The 26,955-nt window shown below is 38.1% G+C and overlaps 1 protein-coding gene across 1 annotated transcript in view; it reads left to right on the top strand.

The window, feature by feature from the left end:
• Positions 1 to 13,480, top strand: part of LOC122738335 (protein disulfide-isomerase-like) — a 39,728-nt gene extending 26,248 nt beyond the window's left edge. The window contains exon 2 of the mRNA XM_043980386.1: positions 11,924 to 13,480. Coding sequence (XP_043836321.1) covers positions 11,924 to 13,480 — 1,557 coding nt within the window. The remainder of the gene's footprint in view (positions 1 to 11,923) is intronic.
• Positions 13,481 to 26,955: the final 13,475 nt, after the last annotated feature.

The raw sequence follows: 26,955 nt of genomic DNA, 5'->3' as shown, positions 1-26,955 counted from the left end.
AGAGAATATATAGGTAGTCATTTCCATTAAGCAACTAAATCTTTAGACTTTTGAAAAGTTTAAAAATATTGCAGGCAGGAAAATAATCCTATCTAGAAGCACATGAAATAGTGCAGAAAGCTCTTATACATATTTTTTAAATGAGGAATTGTACAAAGTCAGTCTTCAACTGTTAGAGCTAGAAGAGACCTTAAAGAATTTAACCACAATTTTAAAAAACCTCAAAAGACCAAGCTGTATCAATTAATGCAGAGCATTTTTGCCCATTATTTTAGTAGAATAAAATTTTTATTTTAAAGAAAAAATTATAGTATCCACCTATAATTATTTTCAGTTTGTGTACATTTTAAAGTATATTTAAATTTGCACATATAGGAGAAATTGTAGTAAAATTAAAGTAATATTATTCTAAAAATCCTTGCATCAATTGATATAATTGATTCACCTGTTCCTTCTATTAATATCACATAATAGAATAAATATATATTTATAGAATACTTTAGGGATTATAAACTGCTTCATGTATACTATTTCATTTGACTCACAATCCAGTGGAGTTACTAATATTATTTTTCCCCTTTTTATAGATGAGGAAGGTAAATTATTTGCCCATGATTCAATGACTAATAAATATAAAAAATGGGATTCAAACCTAATTGTCTAGATTCAAGCCTAATGTTCATTCTAATGTGAGAACTGGGAAAGCATGATTTGACCTTTCTGAGGTTTCGAAGGTCAGATTGGCATCCCAGAAGTTGCCTCTATTCATAGACTGCCTTTAAGTCACCTCAATCAATGGACTTGAATTCGACCAGCCAATTATCTTGGAGCTGTGTGTGGGGACCATCCCTCTTCCTTTTCTACAGGGGGCTTCTGGGGGAACTGAGTAAGACTCTTTCTTTCTTTGGAAGTGTGAGCGGCTAGGTGAAGGAGCTGTTTCTCTTTCTCTCCAGGCGTAGATCTGATATAGGGTTCTTTCCATTCTTTCAGAGGCATGCGCTCTGTCTCTCTTTTTACTAACTTCTATTATGCTTTAATAAATGCTTAAAAGCCTAAACTGTTGCTGAATTTATAAGAGTAAACCTTAACTAGTTCCCCCCACACACACTGTGGGGGGTGGGGGGGGCAGGTAAGGACATACACATGAGATTTTAATCATCACACTAGTTCATTATGAGAACTGACCTATAACAATTTAAGGTTTACAAGGTACTATTAATAAATTATTTTATTTAATATCTATTTTTATCCCCATCTTAGAGATTAAGAGCCTGAGGCTCAGAGAGGTTAACAAATTTTAGTTTAAACTCAACCTCTAGTTTAACCTTTAATCTAACCACTTAGCCTCAGTCACATAGGTGGTAAGTATCTGAGATGTCATTCAAACCCATGTCTTCCTGACTTCAAGGTTGGCACTCTACCCAATAAATAATGTTGCTTCTTCATAACTCTGATAGTTGAGGGGAAACTCTAGAGATTATCTAGTTTAAAGTTATAATGGAAAAAGCCCTGGATGTTGGAATACATACAGGGGCATGCAGAGGTGAACGAATAAATGAAAAGCATGCATTAAGTGTTACCTTGAGTCAAGCACTGTTCTAAGCTCACTGAACTAAGTTCTGGTTATACAAACTCTCAAAGAGCTTTCATTTGAAGAGTGGGAAAGCATTCAAATAGAAAGGTGATAGCCCAAGGTATTTTGGTCTCAGAAGTCACATGAGTGGGGCATGGAACCATAGCAGAGTTGATTGCTACACCTTTTCAACAAGCAATGGTATTATTTGTTGTATTATGAATCATAGTGGGAAAGGTGTGGCTTTATTAAAATCTCTGAAAGAAATTAGTCATTAGTCAAAAGCTGTTTGGGACAAAATTGCCTCAGTTTACCCTAATAACTTGAGGAGACTACCAAGTCAAGTACAGGCAGATTTATTATATTCTCATGAGAATGGGTGACCCTATGCAAGGGATAAGGAGCACACTAATTAGCTCATGAGTTGGGTTTTTATGGAAGTTTGGGGTGGGGTTCCCCCTCATGCAAAGGGTGAGCTCACAATCTAACATCCAATCCTGTCTCACCCAGGATGCGTGTTCAGCTCGTGATCATGGTATGGGTACATGTTCCAAAATCGAGGGGGAAGGGGAGGGGGAAAAGGTGAAACCACTCCACCCATGTAAGGAGGGGTAAGGGGGAAGAGAGGAGAGACGGTACCAGGAGCTGGTACCAGGAGGAATGCAAGAAGGGGAGGTAGTATATGGGTGGGGTCTGTGCTAGCAGGAAACATCTTTCCTGCCTGGTCATAGAACAAGGGGGGAGTAAGAGATGTGTTGTAGCAATGGCATGGTTAATAACAACAAGGACTAAGGGCTTGGAATGTAGGCAGGGAGGATAGTACCAGAGTCAGCAAAGCAAAATACATGATTTCTGTTATTAGCAATGGAACAAAACATGAACAGAATAATCTAACAATAACAGGGACTGGGGGCTGGGTACTTTTCAGACCCTGTCCTCAGAATCTGAACTGACTCAAGCCCACCTATCCCATACAAAAGCCTAGATTCAAATCTATCATCTGTTCTTACTTATATGAAACTGGGAAAATCATATAACTGAAGTGGTCTTCAATTTCCTTCCTCATCTATAAAATGAGGTTTATCATAGAATCATTGATTTAGAATTAGAAAGGCCCATCACATTTTCTCCTTTCATTTTACAGATAAGGAAACTGGGACCCTAAAAGATAAAGTAACTTGCTCAAGAACACACAGCTAATAAATGCATGATATAGAATTTGAACTTAGATCTTCCTGATTCGAGCATTCTGTCCACTATATATCCCTGCCTGATAAGTTTATACAAAATGATCTCAAAGGCCCTTCTAGCTTTAGTCTATGATCATCTAGAATCAGACCTTTAGACTTGTCTAATTGTGTATATGTACATTTGTGTATGTGTACATGTTTTTCTAGAGAGAATAACATCACTGCAAAGATTTTCAGGTAGACTAAGTGTTACTAACCTAAAAAAATTATGAGAAAATGTGTCCTCATAGGAAAGAATGTTGTCTCTAGGCAGGACAACTGCTCAGGTACTAAATCCTAAAATAATCCAATCTCAACTTGGTCACAGCCCAGTTCACTCTATCTCTATTAATCCCCCACAGTTGGATTCCCTCTCCCAACTTTGTACTCCCACCCACCCACCATTTATGTTTTAACTCTGTACCATCTCAAAATTATCCTTTCTCTTTTTCACCCAGTTTTTTTGGCGTTTTTTTTTTGGGGGGGGGACAGTTGGGGTTAAGTGACTTGCCCAGGGTCACACAGCTAGTAAGTGTCTGAGGCCAGATTTGAACTCAAGTCCTCATGAATCCAGGGCTGGTGATCTATCTAATTCTCAACCTAGCTGCCCTTCCACCCAGTTTTAAGATTATAAACAAGTCATCCACATTCCATTTGGTTGGAGATCATCAGATTGTGAGCTCCTTGAGGGCAGGGGCCACCTTTGTCTTTTTGTCTTTGCATTTAACAAAGTGTCTAACACTTTATTATTAAGTGTAGACACTTAATAAATATTTGTTGACTGACTGAGAATGTGGCTATGAGGTCAACTTGAATGTCCATGGTCGTTTCTCCCCTTTTATATACAAGTAATAAAAGAAATGCCTTGACAAAGCAAAAAAAAAAAAATGCAGAATACTGAATTGATTCTTTGACAAAATTGTGAAATTGAGGCCCAGAGAAATCAAGTGATTTTCCCAAGTTAGGTAATGGGACAGCCCATACATGAACACAGGTTGTCCTTAAGTACAGTATTCCTTTGATTATAATATGTTAATTATAATGTATTAACTCTATGTTAATATAATATGGTTAACATATTAGCTATAAAATGGAAAGAATTCTAAACTAAGTCACATATAAACTCCCATTCATTCCTTATTATAGCACCATTCTCAGCATATAATACTTGCTAAATTAATGCATATTAATTCATAGCAGAGAACAAAGTAGCATTGGTCCCATTCAGACCCTTCTAGAGGAAATCTCTCCCTTTATAGCCTTGCAAGGCAGTGGTGGTGCATTAGGAATTAAAAAGGGTAGAGGACCATAGCATCCCAAAGTGTCAGAAATGGGAAGGGCATTCCAGGTCATCCCTAAATATCCATTGCTCCTTCAAACTGCCCTATTTCTAAGGAAGAAACCATCCTTCCAGTCACCTTCTAATTATATCAGCCATCCTTGATTCTTGCCTCTTCCTCACTCCACACTCCATTCCCAATTTATACATAATCACTTGTCAAACTTTACTGATTCTACATCCACATCTCTCACATCCATACTCTTCTCCATTTACCTGGAAACCACTGACTCTCATTACCACTTATCTGTACTATGCTGATGATGTTCTGTTATATTTCAGTCACGTCCAACTCTTCATGACCCCATTTGGGGTTTTCCGGGCAAAGATACTAGAGTGGTTTGCCATTTCCAACTCCAGATCACTTTACAGATAAGGAAATTGTGGTAAATAGGGTTAAATGACTCACCCAGGATCACACATCTTAGTAAGTGTCTGAAAAAAGGTTTGAATTCAAGAAAATGAGTCTTCCTCAACTGTAGGCTCCATGATCTATCCACTGCCCTTTTCTGTACTATGTAGTATCGAAATAACTTCCTAGTGGGATTCCCAGCTACCTACCTCTCCTTTTTCCATTTCACCAGATGTCCATTTTGCTGTTAAATTGCTATTCCTGAAACAAAGATGTGACCACATCACTCACTGACTTCCTTCAGTAGGTCCCTGTTTCCTTTAAGATAAAATGCAATCCTTATTTAGCATTTAAAGTCTTCCAAAGCATGACTCCTCCCTACCCTGTCAATCTCTATATCTTCATTTTACTCCTCTTTACAAACTCACCATTTCTCTCAAAATAGCCCACAAGTAGTTTCTATAGATGATACTCCATCTCTCTATGATATTCCATGTCTTTGTACAGCTGGTCCCCCAAGTCTACAATGCACTCCCAAACCTACTTCTATCTCTTAGAATCCCTATCTGGCTTCAAAGAATAGTGAAGGTTCCATGTCTGACATGAGAGCTCTCCTAATCTTCCCCTCCCCCAGTTCTAGTGCTCTATTTTTTTTTTTTTGTGAGGCAATTGGGGTTAAGTGACTTGCCCAGAGTCACATAGCTAGTAAGTGTTAAGTGTCTGAGGTCGGATTTGAATTCAGGTCCTCCTGAATCCTGGGCCAGTGCTCTATCCACTGCGCCACCTAGCTACCCCTCTATTATTCTTGAAATGATTTTGTATACTTGGTACATAATTTTTATTTGCTTATATTTGTACATGTTGTATTACAGCAATAGAAGGAAAGCTTTTTCATTTCAGGGACTGCTTCATTCCAGCCTTAGTGTCTCTCATACTTTGCACAATGTCTGGTACATAGTAGTCACTTAATAAATGTACTTTTAATTCAGTTGATGACCTTGTATAATTTGATTTTACTTGAAAGTCAGATTGACTTTCCCACGGACACGTAACTGGTTCAGTCAGAGAATAAAAGAGAACCCAGATCTCTTGACTCCAAGTCCTGTGATCTTTATATTAGATTATTTTTAAGGATCCACTTCACCCCAGGAGTCATCAAGAAAGTTCAGGTTACAATTTCAGTATTCTTGGTTTGTTGGATAAAGTTAGAAAAATGACCTTATATTTCCTGAATAGCTTTTCTTCTCCCTCTTATCTGTTCTCCAGGGCAATTCTCCTTTAGCCATCCCAGACAGCTAACAGATAAGGTATTTCAAACCTCAATCAGTTCTTTCCACCAGTAATCTCGCATGTAAGAAGCCCAACAGAGTTTGACATTTTCTTCCCAAATAAAGCTTTTCCTGCCCAGTATTGGTTGTCTGCACATTTCTGTTCTAAGGAACTTTTAGATCAGGTTTTTAGACCTTAGAAGTTGGAGCATTCAAGAATTTGCACAATTGATGATCTTGTTGCTGATTTTTTGTATAGAAGTTCTCAGACTTTTGGTTACAAGACCCCTTTATACTTACAAAAATTAAAGAGGATCCCAAAGAGCTTTTCTTAAGTCTATCACTAATTACTATATTAGAAATTAAAATGAGTAATTTAAAATGTTTATTAGTCCATTTAAAATAATAATAAACCCATTACTTATTAATATAAATAACATTTTTCATGTAAAAGAACTCTATTTTATAACACTTTTTCAAATCTCTTTAACATTTGCCTTAATTCTTAATAATTTGCTGGATTTTCACACCTGCATCTGCATAGAATCTGTTATAATATGTTGTTTTGACTAAAATACATGAAGATCTGACCTCATATAGTTAGGTAGATGGGGAAAGAACATTTTGTCAAGCAAATAGCATCTTAGTATCATTATGAAAATAGCTTGGGCCTCGCAGACCCCCTAAAAAGGTCTTGGAAACATTTTGAGAACCATTGCCTTAGGAAAAGGCAGAATCTCAGATAATATCCCTCTTGTGCTTTTTAGTCTTGTTACATCCTTGAGTCCTCCCTCTACCTACTTCCCAATCCCACCAACCCATTAATACCTTAACATACCATTTCCTTCTAGTATGAGGGCTATAAGGCACTTCATCAATGAAAGTTTCAGTATCCTTCTGCAGATTTACTGTTGTCAATTGAAAATTGAGTTGATAAATCTTCAAAAGAGACAAATACAAGAATGTCATGAATTACAGCAGCGGTAGCTGATGAAGAAGAATCTGGGAATGTCTTAGGGAAAAGAAGAGAATTAATAGAAAGGGAGATAACTACAAAAGCAGCTACTTTTCCACCAATTAAAAAGAAACAAGGCACCACAAGTTATGGATCATTCATGCTACACCTGAAGCTTAGTCTCCGTAAGGAGAAAGGCTAAATGCACAGTCCTATGATCACGGTGCATCTCAAACCATTCACTTAGAAGGATAATAAGGAAGCTGGACCTAAGAGAAGACTTGCCATCCAAAAGGTATTTCCAAAACACATTGAATGTAACCAGTTAGATATGGCTCTGACAGCTCCTTCTCTGTCCTCTCTGTTGGCTTTTTTTCCTTATTCGCCATCCTAAATGTTTGAGTGCCTCAGTCCTTATCCCCTTTCTTTCTCCTTCTACTACATTTTCTGTGATGAAGATCTAATCCACTCTCTTGTTCTTACCCATAGACAGGACTCTCAAATCTAAATCTCCAACCTTGGCATCTTTCTCAATTGCTACTCCTATTTCTTCATTTACCTGCTATATATTTTAACCTGAGTGTTTAATACAATATTTCTATAGACAGGGGCAGCTAGGTGGTACAGTGCATAAGACACTGGCCCTGGATTCAGGAGGACCTGAGTTCAAATCCAATCTCAGACACTTGACACTTACTAGCTGTGTGACCTTGGGCAATTCACTTAACCCTCATTGCCCAACAAAAACAAAAAACAAAACCATATATATATTTATATATATATATATATATATATGTATGTATGTATGTATCTATGTATATGTATATATATATATGTATATACACACACACACACATATATATATATGTTTGGTGTAATGGAACATTATAAAAGTGAATTGAAGTCAGGAAGATTTGGATTACTTAATCACTCTGAGTCTCAGTTTCTCCATTTGCAAAATGGGAGTAACAATATCTGTAGTATCTGCCTTACAAGGAGGATCAAAGGAAATATTTGGTGTTAAGAACTTTCTAAACTTGAAATTGTTATATAAATACTAGTTATTATGCTTTCCCCTTCCCCTTCTCACCATTTCAATCAATTATGGAACTACTCTCTACAACCTGAGGCTCATAATATTAAAATATCTTGATTTTCTCCCTCTCCCTATATTACTTATATCCAATCAGTCACCATGTCCCAAAGAGTCTTCCTTTATAAAACCTTCTCTTGTTTCTCTTTCTTTCCTTTCCCAGAATCCTTATCACCTCTCATTTGGACTATTGTAATAGGATCCTAATAAGTTTCCTTTCTCCTATTCTTTCCCCACTTCAAATCATTTTGCACACCATGACCAGATATGTCTGCCTAAAACAATGCCTTTAGTAAGTCATTATGCTGATCAAGAACTTTCAGGAAGTCCCTGCTGTCTACAGGACAATAATCCATCTTCTTACCTGAGTATTTAAGATTCTCTATAATCTGGCACTATACTATATTTCTAATCTCATTTTCTACTTTTACAGTGTTATCTAACATGAACTATTCACTCTAGTCAGCCTGGCATATTTATTCTCTTTTAAACACTAATTGCTCCTGTCCCAACTTTGCTCTGGCCAGAATAATAGTGGGCCTTAATGACTCAACTTGATTGGATCAAGGAGGTGAATTCTTGTTAAGCGAAAAGTATCCTTTTGATTCAAAGTTTATTTGCCCCTTGGGGGAAAAAAGAGGATACCCACTGGTTTTGATAGCTAGAAATGCTGCAGGCGTGATGTCACTTATAATTTTCAAGCATGTAGAAGAGGATTAGATCCTAGCAAGAAGGGAGAAGAATTGACAAAACCAGATAGAAGTTGTAGTGAGGGTTTAAAGATAAAGGAATTCTGAGAAGTCTTGACCTTTACATCTTCTCTTTTTAAATTTACTATTTATTTTTAAAATTAAAATAGCATTTTAAATTAAGATTTCCTATTTAATTTGTTATTATTTTTTAAATGGGCAGCTAGGTAGCACAGTGGATAGAATATTGGACCTGAAGTCAGGAAGACTCCTCTTCATGAATTCAAACCTGGCCTCAAACACTTAACTAACTGTGTGGCCAAGGGTAAATCACGTCACCCTGTTTACCTCAGTTTCCTCATCTGTAAAATGAGCTAGAGAAGGAAATGGCAAACCACTCCAATACCTTTGCCAAGAAAACCCCAAATTGGGTCATGGAGAATCAGACATGACTGAAAAATGATTGAACAAGAAAAAATTTACTTTTTAACATTCTTTTTTTTTTTGCAGGGTAATGAGGGTTAAGTGACTTGCCCAGGGTCACACAGCTAATAAGTGTCAAGTTTCTGAGGTCAGATTTGAACTCAGGTCCTCCTGAATCCAGGGCTTGTGCTTTATCCACTGTGCCACCTAGCTGCCTCCCTTTAACATTCATTTTTTTAAAAAATTTTCAGTTCTAAATTTTTTCCCTCCTTGCAATCCCTTCCCACTTCTCTCTTCCTAGGAAACATAAAACCAGATGAGTGTGCTCTTTTCTTTCCTTGTTGGACAAAATAGCAATGTTCTTCAGCTTTCCTCTTGGCATCTTCTTTCTGTTGGGCAAAGGCTTAGTCCTGACCTTTTATACTCTTCTCTAATAGGTGTATGGAGGGTCAGTCCCTCAAGGTCTAGGAATAATCTACTGATAGTCAATTTCCAACTTCTTTTGAGGAACATATTTGTGAGTCTTACATACACACATACAAACATACATACATAAATATTGGGCCTTGAAGAGAAATAGGAATTGTAAAAGGTGGAGATGAGAAGGAATTCAAGGCCCAGAGAAGGAGATGGAATACTTCATAGGGAAATAGCAATTAGGCCAGTTTGGTTGAAATGGAGAATAAGTGAAAAGGATTAATGTACAAGAGCCTGGAAGGGTAAACTGGATACAGATTGTAAGGGATTATGAATGCAAAAGAAAGAAAGAAAGAAAGAAAGAAAACCTTCTGAAAGCAGGAAGAAGCCACTGAAGCTTATTGATCAGTGCAATGACAGACAACTAGTTCAGAAGATTGAAGATGAAATAGAACACTGATTTCCTACCAGTGAGGTGATGAACTTAAAATGCAGAGGGAGACATATTTTTGGTCACATCCAGTGTGGGAATAAATCTCACTGGACTAGGCATATTTATGATGATGCAGGGAGGGATTGAATGAGAGGAGCAGATTATGGATATGTCTAAAACTAGAAAAGTTGCATGTTTCAAAAAAATCACTTTGGCAGCTTAACAGAGGACAAATATGGAGGAAGGACAGAATTCAGACAGAGAGACCAATTAGAAGGTTATGCAATAGTTTGGGTAAGAAATAATGAGGGCCTGAACTAGGTTGGTAGCTTTATAAGTGGATAAAAGGGAATATGATAATAAAAAAAAGAGTAAAAAGAAAGAATTATTACAGTCGGGATCTTCTCACTTGGTTCTCTTTATACAGACAGAAATAAAGTGAAACATTAATGCAAGGTGTACTCACCCTGGGAATATGCTCATCAGCCCAGTTGTATGGTAGGATAAAGGTTGGGCTATCATAAATCTAGGGGCAGTTAGGGGGTACAGTAGATAGAGTGTCAGGCCTGGAGTCAGGAAGACTCATGTTCCTGAATTCAAATCTGACCTCAGATACTTACTAGACTGTGACCCTGGGTGAGTCACTTAACCCTGTTTGCCTCAGTTTCCTTGTCTGTAGAAGGAGCTGGAGAAGGAAATAGAAAACCACCACTCCCATATCTTTCTCAAGAAAACCCCAAATGGGGTCATGAAGAGTCCACCACCCACTGGAGAAAAAAAAAAATGACTGAGCAACAAGATCATAATCTTCAACATGAAGTCCTAGCTTGGAGAATCTGTGTAGCCTCCCCCACAGCTCTAGATTCCAGCAGGAATGAGAAAGGTCTGCTTTCCCCCACTTTTCTAGAAATCTGGAAGACAATAATAGAATAAAGTATCCTCTAATGAGGTCAGGAGGAGTCCAACATGCTGAAATGACTTAACAACAACATAAAAAACAACAAAATTAAAACCTGACTCTTTTATTGGATGAAATATGGATTTTTATTCTGGACAGCTTGGTGTAGGAGAAAGAGCACTAGAAATGGAGTCTGGAGACCTGAGTGTGATGACCAACTCTACCAGCTATCCCTTTTAACCATCCTCAAGTCACTTAACAGATTCTGGGATCAAAGGATCATGGAGTTACTAGGCAGTTGCTACTACTGCTGAGAAAGACCTCTGAAGTTATCTAGTCCAAATCCTTGATGATACAGATGAGGAAGGAGGCCCAGAGACGTGAATTATTTGTCCAACGGTCACACAGTAAATTAGGAGCAGAGCTAGAATTAGAACTCCTTTCCAGGGCAGCTAGGTGGCACAGTGGATAAAGCACCGGCCCTGGAGTCAGGAGTACCTGAGTTCAAATCCGGCCTCGGACACTTAACACTTACTAGCTGTGTGACCCTGGGCAAGTCACTTAACCCCAATTGCCTCACTAAAAAAAAAAAAAAAAGAAGAACTCATTTCCCATGACTCCAGGTACGTCATTTAAGTTCAGCAGTTCAGCTCTCTTTCCTACGGCACTGTACTGACCTGAGATCAAATCTGCCTCTAATAGGTACTAACTTCTGAAGTGAAGCTACACGTCACCTCCCTGGTCCTGTTTTCTGATCTGTAAAATGAATGGGTAGGACTAGTTTGTCTCTAAGGTTCCTTCCAGGTTGAAGTGTAGATGCCCTCAAAGATACTCTCCAACTTTAAGTCTATGAGACTAGGGTTTAAGGAAGTTTCTGGGGGGAAAGCAGTACATATAGAAAGGTGAACAATGTGAAGAAAACACGTTTCAAAGATACATTTCCTCATCATCACAAACTGCATCTGCACAGAGTAGATTTCTAAATTGGAAGAGCAATTAGCGGCTACTTTAATCCAACTCCCTACGGTCATGCAGATAAAGATACCTGTGCTTTGCCTAGTGTCATGCAGATCTAGAGTTGGGATTCAAACTCCAAACACCAGCTGCTCATTGGCAAATAGAGGGTGGAAGGGCATTCCGCAAGCTAGGGCTGCTCTGGTGCGCGTGCCTCCACTCCTTTGCTCCTTTCGAATGGCCGGTGGAGATAACTGTAGCTACTCCCACCCACTCCCCGCCCCCACGATCTACTAGTAGCCCGACCTGCCCACAGAAAGCGCTGTGAGCTGCGCTCTGCTCTCCCTAGCCCTGGAAGTCTCCACTGAGATCGCAGACTCTCCTGAGACTGAAGAGGAGGAAGATCATGTCCTGGTCTTAAATTTGAGCAATTTCAGTGAGGTGCTGGCCGCCTATGACTACCTCTTGGTGGACTTCTATGCTCCTTGGTGTACTCCCTGTCGAGATTTGTTACCTGAGTTTGCCAAGGCAGCGGAACAGTTGAAAGCTGAGAGTTCTCAAATCAGATTGGCCAAAGTAAATGCCACTGAAGAGCACCATCTAGCACGTCAATTTAAAATTCGAGTGTTCCCTACTATCAAGTTATTTAAGAATGGAGATACCTCTTGCCCTATGGATTATACAGATGGTAGAGAAGCTAAAGATATTGTGGAATGGATGAAGAAACGAATCCAACCATCTCTCATTATTCTGGAAGATGCTGCTGCTGTCCAGTCTTTAGTGGATTCCAATGAAGTTTCTGTTATAGGCATATTCAAAGATGCTCGGTCCGCCAATGTTGAGAATTTCACAGCGGCTGCAGAGTGCATGGATGACATCCCATTTGGAATCACTTACAGCGATGACACATTCTCTAAATATCAACTGGATAAAGATAGCATTATTCTCTTTAAAAAGTTTGATGAAGGTCGAAACAATTTTGATGGAGAGATTACAAAAATGAATGTAATACATTTTGTGAACCGCCACCGGCTGCCCTTGGTCATCGAGTTCAATGAACAGACTGCCCCAAAGATTTTTGCAAGTCAGTTGAAAACTCATTTATTACTGTTCTTGCCAAAGAGCAGTCCAGACTCTGAGGATCAAATTAACAACTTCAAAAAAGCAGCTGAAAATTTCAGGGAGATTATCTTCTTTATCATCATTGATAGTGATCGCAATGAGAACAAGGGTATCCTTAATTTCTTTGCCCTGGAGAAAGAAGATTGCCCAACATTGCGCCTCATTAGTATGGAAACTGAGATGGTCAAGTACAAGCCTGAGTCAGACGAATTAACTTCAGAGAAGATAGAGGAATTCTGTAAGCAGTTTTTGGAGGGCAAATTCAACTACCATCTGGTGAGCCAAGAAATTCCTGATGATTGGGATAAAGGGCCTGTTAAAGTATTGGTTGGGAAGAACTTTGAAAAAGTTGCTTTTGATGAAAAAACTAATGTTTTTGTGAACTTCTATGCTCCTTGGTGTACTGAGTGCAAAAAAATAGCTTCCATTTGGAATGAACTGGGAGAAACTTACAAGGATCATGAAAATATAATCATTGCCAAGATAGATGCATCAGTTAATGAAGTAGATTCAGTTATGGTCCACAGTTTCCCCACACTGATGTACTTCCCTGCAGGTCCTGATAAAAAAATCATTGAATACCATGGGATAAGGACACTAGAAGGTTTTGAAAAATTTCTTGACAGTGGTGGTCATGAGGGAGCAAGGGAAGTAAGTCACTTAGAAGTCGTAGATGAAAATGAAGAACTAGAGTTAGAAACTGAGACTGAAGAAGACAGTGGTAAAGAGAAATGATAAAAGTGAAGAACTAGATCAGCATACCTTAAAAATAAGAACCTATGAATTATGGGTTCAACCAACCAAACTGCAAATGCATCTGAAGGCTTGTAAAATTCCCAACTGAAGAAGAAAAGCACTGATTAAAAACCCAGGGTGTGTGTGTGTGTGTGTGTGCGCGCGCGCGCGTGTTTTCTTTTCTTTTTTTAATTAAGTGGTACATTATCCTAGCCTGTATGTCAAGTTGAATGTCTTTTCCTCATTGCTTTTTAAATTTTTAGAAAGGTAATGGTCACTATTAGCCAAGATCATCTTAGTGAGCCTCTTATTCTTTCATGGAAATAGTAAGATGGATGTGTGATTTCATGGCTTTTATCACATATTCTGGTTAAAGTGGGTTGTAAAGTTAAAAGAATGACTTTCTAAAAAAAAAGAATGACTGTCTTAACTAAACAATTTGGTGTATGGCATACTTGTAGTGTCACAAAAGCTTATGACATCACTTTTTAAGAACCTTGTCCGTAGGATTTTTAAACACATTCAATAATTCAATGACAAGTTAGGCTATGGAATCAAACATTCCTCAAGATCATGAGGGGAAGCCATTAGGCTAAACACAAAGACTCTTGAACCTTCTTACCAGTGTATCATGACTGAGTGTTCTACAATTTTGCTTTTCAGAACTGGGTGGAACTACCCTCTAGTTTTGTATTTGTGACAGCAATCAGTGGGTAAGGGGAAGATGGCTAAGCAGCTTTCCCATTTAGATCATATTCATAAACAATGTGACCTACCATGTTCTGAGACAAATTCTTCCATATATTTCTGATGCATTGCTTTGTGATTGTTGATTACATTCTCAAGTATGAGATAGGAACCAGTACCTACTTGATCTAATAAATCAGGACCCTTATGATTTGGGAGAATTGGGGAGGCTAATTGAGTGGTCATAGGCCAAAGAGGTCTGAACTTAATCATAATTTATAGCATCAGGGCAGCTAGATGGTGCAGTGGATAGAGCACCGGCCCTGGAGTCAGGAGGACCTGAGTTCAAATCCAGCCTCAGACACTTAACATTTACTGGCTGTGTGACCCTGGGCAAGTCACTTAACCCCAATTGCCTCACCAAAAAAAAAAAATTGAAAAAAAATAATTTATAGCATTACGTATTTAGAGCTAGAAATTACCTTAAAGATCTGCTCCAAGCCCTTCAGATGAGAAAACTTAGGCCAGAGAGATTAAGATCACACATATAGTAAATGGAAAAACTGGGATTCAAACCAATGCTTCTTTATTCCAAATTCAACCTTCTTTCCTTTGTACCATATTGTCTATTGAGTTCTTTAAGCATTTCTACCATAATGTTCTAACTGATTACACTGGCCAAATAAAGCTTAAATCTTTTAAAAAAGAAAAAAAAGGGAAAAAGGAAATCCTGTCAGTTCTAAAGATCTATTCCAGGACACGTATTATCTCTGATTCATTCCCTTATATGAGGAAGAGCCAGAGACAATCATTTCCTCCTTTCCTTCTCCGCCATCACCTCTCTAGACATGATAGATGATATTCCCTTGTCTTCTTGTTCTTCAGAGGTTAGACGATGTTATAGGGGAGGAATGCCCCTTCTTCTTTGGGGGCTTTCCTTCACCAAGGGAGTGAGTTATACTAGTCCCACATCCAACTTACTGGGTTGTGTGGGCTGAGGGGTGCAGTCTTTTCCTCATGCAGGACTGTAAGAATCAAATACTTGAAATGATAATTCAACGTTTACATAGTGCTTTAAGTTTCACAAAACACTTTCTCCCAATAACACTGTGAAGAAGGCAGTGCCAACATTACAATCTCCAATTTACAGATGCTGAAACTTATCCAGGATCATACAGCTAGCAAGTGGCAGAGCCAGGATTCCAATTCAGTCCTTCTGAAAAAGGGGCAAACTCTCCACCACCTTTGCTGTCACTACTGAGCTCAGGTTTAGGAGATTAGAATGTTTCCTCATAGTCAAGTCCCAGGGCCAGGCCTTCCCTATCCCTTGCAGGTTTGTTCATGCACATTCTGATTTATACATGAGGTGGTAATGTCTGTAAATATTAGTGACCCCCAATGTGTCTTTAAATATGTCTACATATAAAGTAGTAGAACATTTTCAACCCCTGCAGTGTTAGTATGGAGCCTATAAAACTGATTTCAATTCAGTAAGTATTAATTGCCTACTATCTTCTAGATATTGGGGGATACAAAGAAAAAAAAGGTTCCTGTCCAACAGTTTCTTAGGGTTCACTGGGGAAATATAACCTATGCCCAAGTAGGTTGATCAGTAGTAACTGGTAGAGAGTTTCTCAGAACCATGCTGCTACTATAGGAATCACTATAATGGCAATAATTCTTCCATGGAACAATTGTTAGACACCTATATGTTGGGGAAGATGTAAAGGTTCAATAGAATATAGTCCTTGCTTTCATGGAATCTGTGTAAGACAAAGCTAAGGGACCTTAGCCATCATCTGGTTCAACCCCTTCCTTTTACAGAGGAGGAGACTGATCCATTGAGAGGACAAATCATGGGATCAGAGATCTGGAGGCAGAAGTGTTCTTAGGCTATCTAATCCAGCCCATTCATTTTTCATATGAGAAACAGAGGAAGTGTTTTTCTTAGGGTCACAGAATTAGTAAGTGGAAATGGCAGGATGGGAACCCAGATATTTTGACTCCAGATCCAGAATTCTTTCCACTGCAGCAAATGATTTCCCCAAGGCCGTTGATTAGATGAGGTGGGGCTAAATACAAATTGCCTCACTCCCAGCCTACAGTTCTTTACAATGCACCTCACGGTTTCATTTTCCAGAAGTGTAAGCAACAATGACAGGAGAACTCCTGTAACCAAAAATAGCAATCAACCAATGGGGATAAAAATGGCCAAGCAGCAAGGTTAATATTTATCATCGGCCCAATTCCTCCACTATCCATTGTTTCATTTGTTTTTCTTTTTAGCAAAAGTTCTCTACAACTCATTACTTAAAGGCATTCAAACAAATTTTGGCCATGAAGAGTTAAAAATTTTGTTTAAAATGCTCTAAATCTAGGAAAGTTAAAATGTATTGAGAGGCTTTTTGGAATAAATTAATTGGGGGTTGGAGGAGGATGGAAGACTATGATGCTTAGGTTTAATCACTGTATTGTAGAAAAAGCAATTATCTTCTGTTTGTCATTAGTTTTCCATTAGCTTAATGCCATCCATTAATGAAAATTTCCAGGACACATTCACCCAGCTATAGGGGCTGAACTGGGAGGCTCTGTACTTAGTCCATGAAGAACAGATGCAGTCTCAGTGCTGACATAGTTATCTTCCTTGCAATACAGCCTCATCAGTGTCAGTCATTGATCTGGCAGCATATGCCAGCCTTAGGGGGCAAAGGAACTTCAATCACATCCATCTGGGGTTCTCCTCCTCTCAATGTCTTTTCACTTGCAAAATCACAGAAGAAATATTTCATGCAGAAGTTTCCTGCTGTGGTTGGGGCTGTGAATTTATATCTGTCAAGTAGAGAATTGGAAGGTGAGTGATGTCAAGCATAAGGTGATACATAGGATTTAGAATTGGAAGTGACCTTAGAGGTTGTCTAGTCTAATACCTTGTCTTAGAGATGAGAAAACTTTGGTCCAGAGAAAGGAAATTCCTTGCCCAAAATCATGTTGGTACTAAGGAGTATAGCTATGCTTCACATCTAGTCCTCCTAACTCCAAAACTGTCACTTTCTGCTACAGCATATTGGTCCTTAGAATGGTCTCCTGCCCTATGATGTTGATCATTTTGCACCTCAATTTACCCTTTATGCTACTAAATGTGTTATAAGAAACCTGGATATAGAATTATTGAATCTTAACTTTACAGTTGAAGGGGACTTTAGTGGTAGATAAACTTGTCTACTATCCCTCTATAACATTCCTAACTGTGGTAGGCAATCTCTAGAATACTTCTTGTGCCTGGGAACTCACTATCTTATAAGAGAGTACATCTTATTTGATGACAGTTCTAATTACTTAAAATAATTCTTTATATTGGATAATTAGTACTTTTTGATCATCATTTTGAACAAGTCACTTTATGTCCCTGTTTCCTCACTTATATAATAAAAGAATTGGACTAAATCTTTTTAAGACCTAAAAAAAAAGGTCTATGACCTTGAGCAAATCTCTAAGCTTCAGTATCATCATCTGAAATATTAAAGAGTTAGATTAAATGGTTTCTGAGATCCTTCCATGAAATTAAAGCTTCTGAGATACCTATTTTAATTTTCCTCATAAATTGTTTCAACTTTATTATCTTGTAGATCTCCTTATCTCTTTCCTTCCTATACTTTACTTTTAGAAATACTAGGTTCTGCAAGTGATATGATACAGCACTGTGGTAGGAATAGTCCTATTACCTTGATTATGCAATTATTATTAATCCTTGTCCTAGTAATTTTCTCCTCATTTGACATACAATCCCACTGGTCCCATGACTTTCCACTCTTCGAGTTGTCAGTAGCTTCCAAAAGCTCTGATTCCCCTTCTCTTAGGGCAGTATGAGTTGTCTAAGTATCAAAACCCTACAGATTAAACTCATTGTAAGGTTCCCATTTCTCTTTATAGAATATTTTTCTTCCCCCATGGAAGCATTCATCAGTGGTACCCCTTCCCACCACTGAAACAAGCTTTGCCCCTTTCTCCTGGTTTCAATTCTTCCCTTTGCTTCTTTGCCCACTTTCTTATAGAGTTTCTTCTTTCTGTGAGACTGAAGGAGTTATTTTCCCTTCCTTGTCAACCGTTAACTCGATTAAGGTGCATCACAAATCACCCTTATCTTCTTTCTCCCCTCTTCCCTTTTATGCAACCTATTCTCTAGGTTACTCACACACACACACACACACACACACACACACACACACACACACACACAATTAATTCACCTGTAGGCAAGATGTTATAAGGTATAGCATGTAATGTTTCAGGCTTGGTTCTCCACCAGCCCATTTATTTACTTTTTACTTTCACCTTGTCTTATGTACTTTTAGAAAGAAATCTCTCAATATTTTATGTTATTTTGCTCTTGTCCTTGATTGCTGTATTTGGGTGCCTTTCTTATATTTCTGTTTTCTGAGGAATTTGAGAAATAATTTGTTCATATCTGGATTTTTTTCTGAGAAATTCTCCAAATTCCTCTTTTATTGAATATCCATAATTTTTCATAGTTATAAGATTCAGATTTACAAAGTATATCATCTAGAGTAGAATTTTGAGTTCCTTTGTTTTTATGAATATTCCATTCTCTCCTGCAGTTTCTAGTGACAGGCAGGATAGTCTTGAATTTTTTGAAGTTCTTTTCCTTTATTTCCCCTCTTTCTTCTGGTCACTAGCAGAATTTGTCACTGAGATTGTCAAATTTAATCATTATGTGTCATGGGGTTGCAGCATAAAGCCTTGTTTTGTGTTTTTTTTCTGAAGGCCATCTGTGAATTTTTTTTATTAGAACTTTGTTTTCTGTGTTCAGAAGTTCTGGGCAGTTTGGGTTTTGTTTTGCTTTGTTTGTATTGTGTATTGTATTATGGTATTAAGGTTTTTTACTTGTTCTGAAGCATCTATAAGTCTTAAATTGCTTCTATGCGTCCTGTCTTTTAAACCAACTTTGTTTTGCTTGCATGGAAATCATTTTTCCTTTAACATTATTTTTTACTTTTTCTTCCAAATTGTCTTTCACTTCTCTGTATTTGTATTCCCAGTAAATTGTTCATTCTCTCTCTCTCTCTCTCTCTCTCTCTCTCTCTCTCTCTCTCTCTCTCTCTCTCTCTGTCTCTGTCTCTCTCTCTTTTTTAATTTTTTGAGACTTGCCACCATGGATTGAAATATTTTAGTCTACCCATTATTTCTGCTACATGGGTCATAAATTCTTTCACAATTCTTATTTCTCTTTGAAATCATATGGGAATATTCTGCTATGGTTCTTTGTTCTCTTGGGAGTTCATATGTTTCTCTTCTTCATCACAAGTTGATTCATTTTGCTTTTGTCTTGCAATTCATAATGTCGACTTTTTTAGCTGATTTGAAAACTATATTCCCTCCTGTTATTAATATTTTTCCTATTGATTTATCTGCTTATGTTCAAGATCTTTGAGTTTTCTTCTTCCTGGGATCTTGGGTAATTTCAGTAGCCCTGCCCCAACAGTAGGCAATGGGAAGGGGTTGCTGAGTAGGAGCTTATGAATTAAGGATTAGTCCTCTTGGCTATTTCAATTCATCATGTTTTTACCTCATTTTGGTTCTTGGTGTTCTATACCATAGAAACAGCCTAAATTGCTTTTTTTACCTCTTGTGCATAATTCCTTCTTTTGAAGGGTTTTAAAGGTTGTAAGGATCAGAGAAAACGGATCGTTCTCCACATTTCAGGAGACATAACTTAGAAGCCCCTTGTGGCATCTCTTCCAGCTATAGATCTATGATTGTTTATAATTCATATCTAGGTTCTATGATCCAGTTGCTTGCTGTTTTCACAAGGAGCTTCTACTTGCTTCTGTCATAGTCAGAACACTGTTTTGCACATAAAATCATGCATTTTATTACCTACAACTTAGCCCTTAAGGGGGAAAAAAGATGCTTTTAGTCTTGGGAAATGTTAATTAATTGAGCTATATTATGTGTGTGTGTGTGTGTGTGTGTATATACACACACACACATGTGTATATACCATAAATATATAGCATAGAATACATGTATATATAATTATGAACATTATATATAATATAATGTGTATATATATGGTCACTATATAAAGAGACACATATTTCAATTAGTTAACATTTCCATGTGTGCATGAACTTGGCTTTTATTGAGAGAACAATTATCATTAGCATAGCTCCCATCTGTAACATGTGTTTGCAGTTAACAAAATATTTGTCCTATACTAGATGTATGAGAAGTAGGTAGGACAAGTCTTCTTATCCTCACTGTGCTGATGAAGAGATTGAGTTCTACTGAAGAGGAGCCTGGATGGCACAGCGGATAGAGACCCGGACTTTGAACCAGAAGACCTAGGTTCAAATCCTGCCTCTGAACAGCACTTGTTACCTGTGACCGAAGGTAAGTCACTTAGCTTCTCTGTCTCAGTTTCCTCATTTGTAAAATGTGGGCAATAATAGCACCTATTTCCCAGGGTTTTTGTGAGGATCAACTGAGATAATATTTGTTATAAAGCACTTTGCAAACCTCAAAGGACTAAATAAGTGCTAGGTTTTATCATTAGTAATAGCAATAGTGAGTGGTAGAGGAAGGAAACAAGAATTTATTAAGCACCTAATATATGCCAAGCACTATGCTAAGTGTTCTATGATTATCACCTCATTTGATGTTTATAACAACCTTGAGAGGGGGGTGCTATTATTTTCTCCATTTAAATGATGAAGAAACTGAAGCAAACAGAACTTAAATGTCTTGCCCTAGGTCATGATGCTAGTATGCCTCTGAGGTCACATTTGAATTCAGGTCTTCTTGACTCCAGGCCCAGAGCTTTGTACACTAAAGCTCCACCTAGCTGTCTATATAGTGCAGAGACTAAAGGACATCTCTGACTATTAGTCCACTGCTCTTTCCACACCCCAGAGATACTTGATTTTTAAAGTGAAAATAAGCACCTGCACAGTAAGAAAGTCTTAGGTCTTTGCAGCTAGACTTGATCTAAGGAGAGACCCAGGTTTGAATGTTGCTTCTGACTTTGTTTCAACCTCTCTGTGCTTTATCTACATAGCTGAGAGAATAGCAATAGTCACTATGTAGCAGGGTTGTCTTAAGGATCAAATAAGAGAAGGTGTATAAAGCAGTTTGCAAATCTTTAGGTGCTATGTGTCAGTTATTGGTTAATTTTGATTATCATCCCTTTGCCACACTGCTGTGTCCTACAAAATAGCCAAGTTGCTCAGGACACCAAGTCATCCTTGAAAATCAGTAGGGTAGGAATGGGTTTTTTTTAGCACATTAAAAGCATTTTACTTTCTAATTATAGCTAAACAAACATCTCATGAACTATACAAGCACACAATACATAGATAAACATGAAAAATATTCTATTGGAACCTGTTTTAAGAATTCATTTAAAAATGTTTTCAAATCCTCATCCTCTCCCTCTTAATATGCCCAACCACCAGTGAGAAAAGAAACAAAACAAAATTCCTGTAACAAACATGCATAGTCAAGCAAAACAAATCCTATGTTGGCTAAGTTTTAAAAAATCTTGATATGGACTCTGAAAATTACAAAATACCATAATGGTAAAATGTTTAGCCTTCAAATTCTAATCACTTTGGGGGTGGGAGTCAGGGTGGAGGATGGCTTTATTTTGCCTAAAAGTTCCTGCATCAAAAGCATTTTTTAGAGATGGGTTTGGTTGAACATCCGTATATCCCTCATCAACAAGTCAAGAGAACCTGAAAGGTCTCTACATAACTGCAATATGGCTTGCCTGTCTGGTGGAGTTTCCAAACACTTTTGTTCTTGGTGAAGCAATAGCTCTTGATTTTATTCTGTTCTCTCTGTCTGGTCCTGCAAAGAATCCATAGCAGCCTCTTGTACTTCCCACTGTTCTGATTGCTTACGGTGAACAAATAAATAATAGCATCCCCAACCCATAATCCCATAATTAAATCAAGCAATACCATTTTTATTGTTTTGTTGTTGGCTGGTTGATGAGAATTTTAAAACAAGAAGGCAACTCAAATGTTCTTGTTTTAGAGATAAGGAAAAAAGGGTTCAGAAAAGTTAAAGAATTTGACCAAAGTCACATAGGGCAGTAAGGAGCAGAGTTAGTTTTTGAATTTAACTCTTCTGACTCCACAGATAATTGCTTAGGTAGTTATATCCAGGGTTGTTTGCCGGTAAACATTTAACAAATGGCTTTCTAGAGGGAAAATATGTTCATGACACACTTTTAATTTTATTCTGCATTAATAACATCTTTCTGTCACTTTCTTAAGTCTAGACAACCAGCAAAACAGCAAACCAAGCCCTGATTTGTAACATTTGAAGATTTCAGTAGTATAAATTCTCACACTGAAAATTTAACAATCGGCTCTCACAAGTCTGTTCAAACTGGTTCACATCCAAACCCATGTACTTGAAGTAACCTTGTTGTCTCACTAAAAGTTGAGATAACTCTTTGTTCATAGATTGAAAGCTACTTCTGTTCAGATGGTTGGACATTTCAGATATGGTATTAAGATCCTATGGTTAAAAATCTGTAGACTAGGCTTGTCTAAGTAAGAAATTTGAATTTGGGGCATTTGCAAATGTATTACTTCTGAAAGATTTGGGAAGGTTTGAAAATTTTCCATACTTAAGGATTGTTTTACACAACACAACGAGAAAGGGAGAGACAACATGGTACAAGGGAAAGGAACCCCAATTGGATTCCAGTCCCACCTCTAAAGTCCACTGCCTGTGTGACCCTGGGAAAGCCCTTTAACAGACATTAAGCCCAGTTTGCTCATCTGTAAGATAAGAGGGTTAAACTAGAAGGTCTCTGAGGTCCATTCCTGCTCTGGATCTATGATCCTATGAAAATTTGTCCTGCTATGATTAATTTGGTCACCATGTAGAAGAGTTAGTGAGATATCATGGATCGAATACTGGGCTTGGAGTCCTAGACCCAAATCCTGCCTCTGGCATTTATTAGCCAGATGATCCCCAGAGAAGTCATCAGATCTGTGAGCCTTAAGCACCTCTCTAGGGTTGATCTACTAAGTTGTAGAAATGTCCCATAGGGAGTTCCTCACTTATTTCCAAAATCATAGATCCTTTGTGTATTTCTATAGACCAGGAAAGCAGATGGTCCTGAAAAGACTAGTTTACCCAGATTGACCACAGTGATCAGGATAACCAACTCTCTGCCAGACCACCATATGACCCAGATATTAGCCTTTGTGCCCACGCAGCCATACTGTAGCACGGGAAATCTGATCATTCCTTCTATTTTTATCCCCCAATGCAGATCACTGCAAGGCAGAGATTTCACTCTTCTTTATCAACATAAACATTGCTATGACAGGATTTTTCTTAGCTCCCTATTTTAGTCTCAGACTGTTTCTACAACTGGGCAGAAATCACATAAATTAAAGAATGGTTGAAGGCAGAATAATGTGGTGGACAGAACCCTAGATTTGGAGAAAGAGAATCTGGTAGCAGGAATGCTCCTCATTTCCCTGTGACTTAGCACAGACAGCTCACTTTACTTCTCTTGGCCTGTTTCCTATCAAATGAGAAGATTGGATTCAGTGGCCTCTAGGGTCCCTTCCAGCAGGAACACAGAACTCTGTTAACAAATGAAGAGAAAACTGAGTAAAGCCACGTCTCCCAGAATCTTAATGGAAGCAGCCCAACTGTAAATTATTTACACTGAATAGCCCCTGCCTGCCTGTCTGCCCAGGAGAGCTTGACACCGGGCCCACTGGTATTCCTGGGTGTCTGTCACTGTTGTCTACGGGGTGATGGGTAGGCCAATACTGATGGGCTCAATGCACAGTTGTAATGGTGGCAGAATCAAATAGGAAGACCCCAAGATGCCTACATGGCAGCTCTTGCCTCCTGTCACTTCATGCCTTTCATAACATGCTTTATGCTGTGAAGCCTCTATCTGAATATCACCTCAATGTCCTCCTGAACCCCACCCCCACCCCTGGACCCCTGGACTCTGATGGGTCAGTTCTTGTCTTATCATGCCTGGGCCGATTCCTCCACTCTGGCACTTCCCTCAACACCCCACCCCCTCCATTTTCCTGTTGCCTTTTAGGCATTACTGCCCACCATTAGAATATGAATTCTTGAGAGCAGGGGCCATCTTGCTTTTATATGTATATGTATATGTATATGTATATGTATATGTATATGTATATGTATATGTATATGTATATGTATATGTATATGTATGTGTATGTGTATGTGTATGTGTATGTGTATGTATGTGTGTATGTGTGTGTATGTATATGTATGTGTATGTATATGTATGTGTAGATGTAGATGTAGATGTAGATGTAGATGTATGTATTCCCAGTATTCAGTACAGTGACTGGAAAATAGTGAAAGCTTAATTTATATCATTCAAAGGGTCAGAAGTGCCAGACTCATGAATGATAAGGATCCCATAGCATTGGCACAATTGGCCAGGATAGTAACTCAGAGAGAATGTCTTTAGGGACTTAGCATGTACTGATCCTAGCTATATTTTATCACTGTCTCTAGTAATTTGCCATTGCCCACTACATACTACTAGAAAAATCAACATAGTACTTAGGGCAGCTAAGTGGTACAGCAGATAGAGTGCTAAGCCTGGAGCCAAGAAGATCTAAATTCTAATCTACTAGTTGTATGACCTTGGGCAAATCACTTAACCTCTCTCTGTCACAGTTTCCTCAACTATACAATGGGAATAATAATAGTACTTATCTCCCAGAATTGTTGTATGGAGCAACCATGATAATATTATCACAGTGCCTGGCACATAGTAGGTATGATATAAGTACTAGATATCATCATAATAATTGTTATCAACTTCAGACATGCCCCATGAAGCATTTCAATTCTGTTCAGTGAGCATTTTTTGTCATTGTTCAGTCATTTCAGTCATGTCCAACTCTTTGTAACCCCATTTGTGGTTTTCTTGGCAAGGATACTGGAGTACTTTACCATTTCCTTTTCCAGCTCATTTTATAGATGAAGAAACTGAGGCAAACAGGGTTAAGTGACTTGCCCAATGTCACAAGTCAGCACAAATCTGAGGCCCAATTTAAACAAAAGAAGATAAGTCTTCCTGACTTCAGACCTGGCATTCTATCCACTGTGTCACCTAGCTGTCCACAAGCATTTATTAAATACTTACTATATGAAAAGCAGAAAGGCACTATAATAACCATAATAATTAGATAGACATTAAAGTTTACAAAGTGCTTTACAAATAATATCTCATCCTCACAATGATTCTTAAAGGTATGGTGTAGTAACTAAAGAATTGACCCCAGTCAAGAATACCTAAGCTCAAGGTCAACCTTTAATGCATACTGGCTGTGTGACCCTGAACAAGTCACTGGGTCTCTTATCAATAAATCAGCCAATTGTTTAACAAGTATTAAGCACTGATTCCCTGTCAAGCGTTTTTAAGTAGTAAAGATACAAGTACAAAGAATGAAACAATCCCTATGCAAAATGAGTTTACATTTTAATGAAAGAAAAAAGTTCATGTGAAAGATATACAGCATAAATAAAAAATTCATAATAAATAACTATTTCTATATAGAAAGTACTTATATGCATGGTGGTTTGGGTAGTAGGATGGGGGGAATCAAAAAAAGCTTCCTGTAGAAGGCAACAGGTAAGCTGCTTCTTAAAGGAAAAGAGGAAGTTTTTGAGGTAAAGGTAAATTGGTTCAGGCAGTTCTCAAAGGCTATAAATGACAAAAGAGTTTCTGATTGGCCCTAGCAGAGGGAGTTTCCTCACTGGGAACTCCCCACACAAATGAAATCCCAGGTTTGGATGCTGGCAAAAAAAAAAAAAAAATGTACCTGACCCTGTGTCAGACAGTTGGGGATAAAAAAGACAAAACAAAAGAGATGCTTATATTTCCAAGGAGGAGGGAAACCAGGAGAGAGCAGAGAACACCACAAAGGAAGTACATATCCAGGATTCTACCACTGGGTAGATGCTGCCTGGTGAGGTCCACAAGTTTAACCAGTTTATGCCCCAAATATGTTGCCAAGTCATCAACACATGTAGGTCAACTTTATCAAAGGTAGATGTCAGCTTTATTCCCTCTAAATACTGTGGCTAACTGTATTCCCTGGCCTCATGCCCACACAATCAGCCTATGATTAGCATAGCTATCATCTACAACACAAGAGGGCAACTATTTCCCAAGAAAGCACTTGGCACATGTATCTTTTAAATTGCCTGCTTCCCCTAGGTAACTGGAGCCCTACTATGGTTAGATTACACTTAGGGAGAGATATTTTTTGACCTACTTTTTTACTTAAAGAATAAATAACATAAAGAACTGTTTGATTTTGAAGGTAAGTGTTCAATGATTCTAAGAGAAATGATGATTAATAACCAATGATTTGGGGAGATCCAGAGTTCCCCCTTCTTCTACAGTCCTCATTTCAAAGGTTAGTCTCTTAAAGGACATTACTGATAATGAGGTTGGATTATCTTTCTTAACAATCTTGTTCAAACCCCAGCCAGGAAGCCCATGGGTGTTCTACTCAGGTTTGGGTGGGGATAAATTATCTGAATATGTTGCCCTAGGCTGAAGGTAACTTAGAAGTAAATGACATAATCAGAGTTCATTAAGATAGGTCCAGTCCCTCATTGTAATATTCATTTTCTCAATAATTGCTAACCAATCAGAATTGATTGCCACCCTCAGGAACACCCCTCTTCCAAGGGCAAATAAGCCACAAGCCCACCATGATGGTCTTTGG

The sequence above is a fragment of the Dromiciops gliroides genome, chromosome 2 (genome assembly GCF_019393635.1).
Source record: "Dromiciops gliroides isolate mDroGli1 chromosome 2, mDroGli1.pri, whole genome shotgun sequence".
NCBI lineage: Eukaryota > Metazoa > Chordata > Mammalia > Microbiotheria > Microbiotheriidae > Dromiciops > Dromiciops gliroides.
The sequence above is the reverse complement of the archived record's forward strand: the minus strand, read 5'-3'. Positions and strand labels throughout refer to the sequence as shown.